The 8,636-nt window shown below is 38.6% G+C and overlaps 1 protein-coding gene across 2 annotated transcripts in view; it reads right to left on the bottom strand.

The window, feature by feature from the left end:
* The window catches only part of cpt1a2b (carnitine palmitoyltransferase 1A2b), a 33,292-nt gene that overhangs the window by 7,321 nt on the left and 17,335 nt on the right, over window positions 1-8,636 (bottom strand). For both annotated transcript variants that reach the window (XM_016541703.1, XM_016541704.1), the window contains exons 11-14: window positions 7,588-7,776; window positions 7,400-7,505; window positions 6,964-7,080; window positions 462-626 (exon numbers count right to left, since the gene is read on the bottom strand). In XM_016541703.1, coding sequence (XP_016397189.1) covers window positions 462-626; window positions 6,964-7,080; window positions 7,400-7,505; window positions 7,588-7,776 — 577 coding nt within the window. The remainder of the gene's footprint in view (window positions 1-461; window positions 627-6,963; window positions 7,081-7,399; window positions 7,506-7,587; window positions 7,777-8,636) is intronic.

Genomic DNA, 8,636 nt, shown 5'->3' with positions numbered 1-8,636 from the left:
GACCAGTTTTAGCTACTTTCAATTGAAAGCAGTTGGCAACACTGGTCAGTGTTTTTTTTGTCCTTTGTATTTTAACGGTTTAAGTGAAATGTGGGATCATAAAAAAAAATCAAAACATCACTTTTGGCCACTGTTGTGTTTGCTTGGTACTGGTGTGTTTTATGTCGTAGAATAAAACGTGAAAGTATCTTGAGCCTGTGTGAACCACTGACCTTATTTTAGGGATTTAACCAAAATCCCATTCAAAAAACCCACTGACTCTGGGACGATGTAACCGGAAGTGCTAAAATGCTAACTCGCTTCTGCGTTTTTGCCTACAAAGTGACATCATAGTTCCACCACTCTATTACATGAGACAAATAAGAGGAAGTCCCTTCCCAGGGCCAAAAAAAATGGCCTATTAAGAATGTTGACCTTTAATACGTGGGACTTTTCTCATGCATACTTATCATCAATAGTACCCTATAGTAGGCCAGCTGCAAGGCCAGCTGCACAAAGGAATCTGGGCTCATTTTCATTTTCTTGATGCGGCCTTTCCCAAACTCTCTGAAGGGAAACACATGACAGTCCACATCATCAGCCAGTGCCTGCGCAACAGCAAGAGACTCGGACACATGCGTCTGAACCTACAGAAAGACAGAGGAAAGAGGAGATCAGTGTGCTTGTGATTGGTTTTCATTCATTTGGGTTCTCGAAGAACACTGCTGAATGTTGTATTAGTGATGACAACACTCACACACATGAAATCAAAAATACAGTTGGCAACAAGTCATGCACCGTGATCATGGATTAGCATGGAGGAAAATAGAAATCCTAGTTTCTATAGTTACCCATTCGCTTCTGTGGGGAAATGAAGAGAAATATCCTAAATATTTGACATTTTTAAAAGGTAAAATACTCCTAAAGGTTTTATGCAATTATAAAAAATCTATTTTGCCAGTCAACTGAGTAAAAGAACATCATAATACATGATGAACATGATGATACAAGACACACTTGGAATGTCAGCACATGTATGACTGTGGAAGACTTTCTTTCACAGATTTTATTACAGGTACTAATATTAATACAAAAAAACTTCCATCTGATGGGATTGCATTCTCCTACAGTAAAGCAATGCAGTTTGGTTCCCAGCATTCTTTAAAATATATTTTTCTGTGTTCTGCAGAAGAAAGAAATGCACAGAGGTTTGGAGCTACATGAGAGTGAGTAAATTTTCACTTTGGGGTGGAGTATCCCTTTAAGAATACTTTGATAATGTGCTATAAACAAAGACTTCGGGTGCTTTCACACTAGCACTTTTGGTGTTCGCACCCGGGTTTCATTGACGTCAGAGTTCGGTACGTTTGGATGATGTGAACGCGGTCTACCGAACGGGTGCGAACCGTACCCAAGTCCGCTTAAAAGGGGTGGTCTGGGGTACGGTTCGCTGCTGATGTGAACCTGATAAAAATGTGTGTTTGTGTGTGTTTCACTCACTTCCCTGACGAGCGTGACTGACGCGCTATAGGCAGAGAGCTATATATCTAATTTCTGTTCGCTTCAGCGTTCTTTATAGCATTTGCAGTACATTCGTAACACAGACGTAAGAGCCATTATGTACTGAAGCTTTGGAACCAAAACCAACGTTTCAAAAACATAAATATAAAACTGAAGACGCATTTTGCCGCCTTCTCCTGCGCCGTCGTTACTAAGCAAAGGGGTAAACAGCTGCTCGCTTGATGACGCAAACGAACCGCGGTTCGGACCCAAATAATATAATGTGAACACTTAAAATACTTAAGAATTATATTAATACCAACTGTTCTTTCTGTTTAGAAAACCCTGAAACTTCTTTACATTTATTCTGAAATTGCTCTTACACAACATCATTTTGGTGTGACATTCTTGATTTTATCAAATGTTATGTGAATCCTAATTTTGAGTTTACTTATAGAAATGTAATTTTTGGCTTTGATGAATGTGAAAGAAAAGGTGATACTTATTTCATAAACCTTATTTTCCTGTTAGCTAAATATCATATTCATAAATGTACATTTTCTAAATGCAAACCTCTTTTTTTAAGATTCAAACTTTAAATGAAATTGTATTTTGAATCTATTGAGTTCTCTACGAACTTGAAAGCAATAAGAACAATGGCTTTGCTGAAGGGCTTGGCACTTCCTCTGGACTGAAAGACTGAATGACCCTGGACTCTTGATGTATTGTTATGATTTGACATTGATGACAATTATTATTGTTTTTTCAAGCATTTAAAAAAATAAATAATTATATAATGTGAACACAGTCCGGCAGGGGGAGGGGGGAGCAATCGAACTCGGGTTCGGACCAGGCAATCGAACCAAGTGTGAAAGCACCCTTAAAGTAAATTTTTACAGATATTTTACATTGTGTAAAAGAACTTGTGTGCTGGCGATTGGGCACGTCCTTAATATCATGCAAAACATAATTATTGCATCATTGTCATTAATGCACGCACACAAGGAAGTTGACACAAAAAAAAACCCTGCTTATTTGCAAGAGACCTAGACCCTGAGAAGAGGCAGCAGGGAAAATCCCTGATTGAATGGATACATTTTCAGACCTTCAAGTACCACAGTGATTTGACAAAGTGCCATGCAGAGCAGCAATAATAATAATAATGTAGTTATTATAGTAATTATAAAAAATAAAATAAAAAATAATGATTCAATTTCTAAATAAAAAGGCAAACGACCTGCATACATACATGAGCCAGTGCAACATTACTGAACCTTAAAGATATGAAACTCTTATAAAGGTTTCCCTTCAATACAGGAACATCAGATCACACTTACTTAGATAAGATTGCCTGGCTGTGAACTGTACAAAAAGTTGTGTAACTCTTACGTGCTGCCCTGCATTCAGTGGTGTAATGTTACAAAGTAATTTTACTTCGTTAGAGTGCTTAAGTATTTTTTGAATGAATCTGTACTTTATTTGTGTTTTTATATTTCTGTCAACTTTCACTTTTACTCCACTATATTTCCTAATTAAAATGTATACTTTTTCTTCGATACATTTCCCCGAAGCATTCGTTACTACAAAATAAAGTCGGAAGAACAGACTGCAAGAAAGCAGGTTTGATGAATCAGTGGTCTGGCGCTCGCAAGTTAAGACTCCTAAAAAACACCTTTGCTTATGTGCAAACAAGTTCTCGCACAACCGCAGTTGATTTCATTTTCCACTCAAGTCGAGGCTGGGGAGTGCGATTTACAGTATATCATCTGCGCTAATATCATAAGTGTTGTTTTAACGATGTGCGATCTGACATTATCGAGTCTATGGCCCTGTCCCAAATGGCACCCTAAATCCTTGCGGTCTTCCTCTGAGTCCGCACTTTCGTGACGTAATGCCGCTTTGACTGTCGGGTAGAAGTCTGCTGCGGAGCTCGCCCCAGTACGGGCTCAGCAGAAGTGCGGATTGAGGGCGCATAACGGCCGCAAAGGGGGCGCTCGCGAGCACCCTTCTGAATGCTAAAATGACGAATGGGACACCCTACGGTCTGGTGGACTTAACGGACACGCGCACGCGGCTGCCATTGTAAGTCCGTAAGACCGCAAGTTCACATGAAGTGTTCCATTTGGGACAGGGCCTATATCACAAAAACACCCAGAGAGAGTGCAGGCATACACCACGTGATTTAGTCTATTAAAACGCATTTTGCATCATCAAAATTCAAAGCATTCTAAATTGTATGTGGCAAAAATGCCTCTTTATGTCTTATATTTATTTCATTTAATATAGTTAATCTATATCACATGAACAGTGCCGTTTTTCCTCCAGATAACAGCATGATAACAAATGTAATATTGATTTTATACAAGTTTAATAAAGTTAGCATCGTGACTTACATTTTAGACACAATATTGCCTCAATTTCGCCAACGAAAATGGTTCCAAACAAAGATCACAGCACTGTTTTGTGTGACTCTGAGTAACACACAGGACGGTGTTTCCTAATTGAATGAATCAGCTTTTTGAGCCAATCAGTTGAATGAATGATTCAGTGACTCACTCATTACCACAGTCAAATGCATCGTTCCTGAATGAATCAGCTGTTTGAATGAAGCGTTTGAATCTCAGCGACTCACTCATTAACAGTGACTTGCTGCTACCTACTGGTGGTTTTAATTTCACATTTCAACTATTACATTACAAATATCAGTACTCAACATTTTATCTTTAAAATAAAAGCATTATTTATGCATTTGTAACTGCAGGTTTAATACATCCATGTCCCCTCTGAGCTACATTAAACTGTGTAAATACATCTAAATGCTACTTCAGATGCAGATTCCATTTTTGCGAGAAATGTTTTCTTATGTTGGAATGAAAGAGACTAAGTACCGGATTAAGTGGCTCTTTTGCTATCCCAAAGATACAAAATGTAAGAAAGAGTTAAAACTGAACACAATCTTGCTGCTCCTTTTCCATTCTGCATTTACTTGTACTTTTACTTTCAATACTTAAGTACAATAAACATCACATACATTAAAACTTTTACTCAAGTAATATTATAAATGGTGACTTCAACTTCTACCAAAGTTATTTTCTGGTAAGATATCTGTACTTTTACTTAAGTGTGGCTTTCAGGTACTTCATATACCACTTCCTGCATTAAAACAAATATTTAAAAAATGCTTTATTACTCTATAGACGTGTAGCCAAGTATGGTGTCCCATACTCAGAATTTGTGCTCTGCTTTTAACCCATCCAAGTGCACACACACACACACACAGCAGTAAGTAGTGAATACACACACACACCATGTCACACACCTGGAGCCCAAGGAGCAGTTGGGGGTTCGGTGCCTTGCTCAATCTTACAGAGAATCGAACCTGCGACCTTTGGGTTACAAGTCAGACTCTCTAACAATTAGCCCACAACTCCCCCTCATTTAGTACAATTTAAAAATAAAATTAAGAAACAAATTAAATGCATTATGTCAAAAAGAAAAAAAGAAACTATTGGCTAAATGTTAAATTAATTAAGACATTTCACATTCGCAAATAGAAGTAAACAAAAAGCCAAAAATGCTTTATTACATTAAATGCTATTTAAATGTTGCCTGTTGAAATAATTTAAATGAGATCAACTGATAATTGATTCCGTAATTTGTATTTCTTCCATTAACCATTAGCATACAGGCATTGCACATAACTAGCCAGTTATAGTGCGCGAGAAGGTGGGATCCAGAGAGAACGGTTAAAGCAATGCAAAAAGAGAGCACATCAATAGGAAGACAAGGCCAAAATGCAGACATTTCAGGCAATTTAGAAATCCTGACCAAGACATGTCTGTGAAAAAAGAGGGCATTTAGTCACCCTATCATAGTCCTTCATACTACTCAGTCTAGTAGAAGTAAAGTCTAATGTGTCAAGTCCTAGAAACTCTTTAAAATAAAGATGCCATGCATGTCCTCGTCCAGGCAGATTCATAACATTTCCTGTTCCTATTGGAACTTCTTATTTATTGCCTTTAGGGCTGCACGATAAATCGCATGCGATATTTAATGGGCATCTTGCCAGTAAAGCCGGTTCTGTAATCAGCAGTAAATCTCCATCACGTGCATGCTTTCACATGGAGCAGCATTTACTACACAGAGCCGTTGTTCACTGACAAGCTGTGCAAAACATGCGCAAAATATGATTGTGGTTCGTGGTATCGTGCAGTCCTAAAGGCAATAAATAAGAAGTTCCAATAGGAACAGGAAATGTTATGAATCTGCCTGGACGAGGACATGCATTGCATCTTTATTTTATAGAGTTTCTATGTGATGGAGATTTACCGCTGATTACAGAACCGGCTTTACTGGCAAGATACGCGTTAAATACCGCATGCGATTTATCGAGCAGCCCTAATTGCCTTAATGGTGGATTCAATGGGAATTTTCAATGCTATTTTCTTTCAACCACTTTCTATTTTGTGAGGTTCAACAATCTTTCACTGTGCATCAGAACTATTTTCTTTGGTTTTTCTCAATGTGATGGATGATTAAGGGAATTTTGGCCTTTGGCCTGTGTTATCTCATATTTATAGTCCTGTGAAACAGGAAGTCATGGCTGGACAGTTTCATGTTCCTAGTCAACCTGGTGTGCTAAAAAAATTGTAAATATGAAAGGGAATATATACTGCAAGGAGGAATGGCAGAGGATCCCCAAATCCATGTGTGAAAAACTTGTTGCATCTTTCCCAAAGACTCATGGCTGTATTAGATCAAGAGGGTGCTTCTACTAAATACTGAGCATTTTTCAGTTTTTCTTTTTTAATAAATCTGCAAAGATGTCAACAATTCTGTGTTTTTCTGTCAATATGGGGTGCTGTGTGTACATTAATGAGGAAAAAAAATTAACTTAAATGATTTTAGCAAATGGCTGCAATATAACAAAGAGTGAAAAATTTAAGGGGGTCTGAATACTTTCCGTACCCACTGTATATATATATATATACTGTACTTCACTTTCATTTGTTTTACTTGTTGAAAGGTTAAATTTTTGTAATTTTTATTATTTTGCAATAACATTTTCAAATAATAATCGCTAGGGGGAAAAAAAGCATTGCTTTTATGGACCAAACAGAGCCTAAAGTGGGCATATGATTATTAAAACAGTAATGCATAAACTTACTGCGTTTTGCAGCATCAGGAAATCTAACCTAGAACTGATAAGTATAAGGTACTGAATTTATATTCATGTTATCATCCTTCAGACATATGAAAATGAATCTTTCTTCAGAACATCATGAAAGTTGAGGGAGAAGGAAGAAGGAAGAAGACATTATTTGTGTGTGTGTGTGTGTGTGTGTGTATGTGCGTACATGCACGGTTTGCAATCATCCTCAGATGTTATGAAGCCGATGTGTCACATGACATCAGTGACATTCCAAGAATTGATGAGGAACACGGAAAGTGTACATTGAGAAAAGAGAAAGCTTTTCATCTTGCCTGCAGCGGTATGTCCCAACTCAACCGTTGAGGAGGTGGTAAGGAGTGCTCAATCTCTCCCCTGCAATTTCCATCCGCGGTGTAACCCAAATGAAATGCGTCTGTGGCCAGAGTGAACTAAGAGAGTGAAATATACAATCTGAAAAACATTCAACCCAAACAAGACTGCTTGCACTTTTAAGTATCTAGTATTTAGTATGTCTGGAGGCGTGAATGGAATGTCTTTTGCAGAAAACTGCTGTAGAGGACGTGAAAGTGGTCTTTGTCCTGAATAGAACACCCACAGACACAGACAACTGCATATTCCAAAATCAGTGATGTAAATGTTTTAAAGGACATGGGCAGTGGGCCAGTGACTAATATTGAAACTTGAACCATGACGTTTGATGTATGATGAAGGCCAATTATATTACTGCTCTGAGACTCCCACACTTACCTCCCACAGGTGGGCCACTATAGGAGCATCGGCCCAAGAATGTTCTGCATTCAACCCATTCTTTCCATTCTTATACACCACGACAGACAATGACTTATCAAACCACCTGAGGGAAGGAGGACAGAAGTTAAGCAATGTCCTGGACGTGCAAAGTTTCTTATTACAAACAAGTTATGCTACTCTCTCACCTGTCATAGCATTTTCCGTGAAGGAGGGATTTTGCATAGCGGTCCAAGTTCACGGAGGGATTTTCCCCCATCATGCCTTCTTCCTGATCATCTAGCGTGACAAAGAAGGCCGCTTTCTCAATGCAGTCCAGTGAGCGCTTGTTAACTCCAGAGCTGAAGAACTGCTTCCTCACCTGAGCCCAGGGCGTCCTGACAGGACAGAGCCAAAGAAAAACAGTATATGACACACACAAAACAAATGTCTCATTAAAGCTTTTTTTATTCAGCCATCACAGATGTAACTGATAAGGAAATACTTCCTTGTAGACATCTTAGTGAGATCTTAATAGGTGGGAAAAAACTTGAGAATGTTAGTAAGGTAATGTTTGGCTTTGAATCAGGAAGAACATGCATTTCCACATGCTTCTATTCTATTGTTGATTTACTGTAAAGGTCCTAAAATATGGATTAAAAATATTTTAACTAATAGGATTTTTGCTGACTCTGTCTGACCATTTGGAAAACATCTGCTATGTATCAGTCTGAAGTAAACTTGGAATATACCACCATAATTATTAACAATAAGTTTAGCTCACTGTTCTACCAGTTGAGGTCCAGGAAAAAAAGTTAATTAAAAAATATATATTGTTGTAATGTGGTGTTCTGGGTTGTGTTTCTTGTTCATGTTTTCGTGTCTTTTATTTTGTAGTTTGATTCCTGCTGTTAGTGTCATGCTTCCCTTGCCTCATGTATCTCTAGGTGCATTCGACTTCATGCCGCGCCGCGCAAACCGATCGGCGGCTGACTTGAAGCAGTGCATGCCGGTTAGAAATTTTGTCCGACTTGAACCGGCGCCGACTCTACGTCACTGTCACGTGTGGCATCAAAGTACACCGATAGCGTTTCGAGAGCAGCCGGCTGACTCAGCTGGCGCAGCTTTTTCAGAGCGACTGCAGGAGCGCTGATGACGACACAGCCATTTCACGATTGGCCAGATTCACCGCATGACAACTATCACGTGTGTTTCGGGTTTATTCTAACCTTTTCAATTCCAATAATAGCCACAAATC

The sequence above is a fragment of the Sinocyclocheilus rhinocerous genome, unplaced genomic scaffold (genome assembly GCF_001515625.1).
Source record: "Sinocyclocheilus rhinocerous isolate Xijiao unplaced genomic scaffold, SAMN03320098_v1.1 scaffold549, whole genome shotgun sequence".
Classification (NCBI taxonomy): Eukaryota; Metazoa; Chordata; class Actinopteri; order Cypriniformes; family Cyprinidae; genus Sinocyclocheilus; species Sinocyclocheilus rhinocerous.
This window is presented reverse-complemented; position numbering and strand designations above follow the sequence as displayed.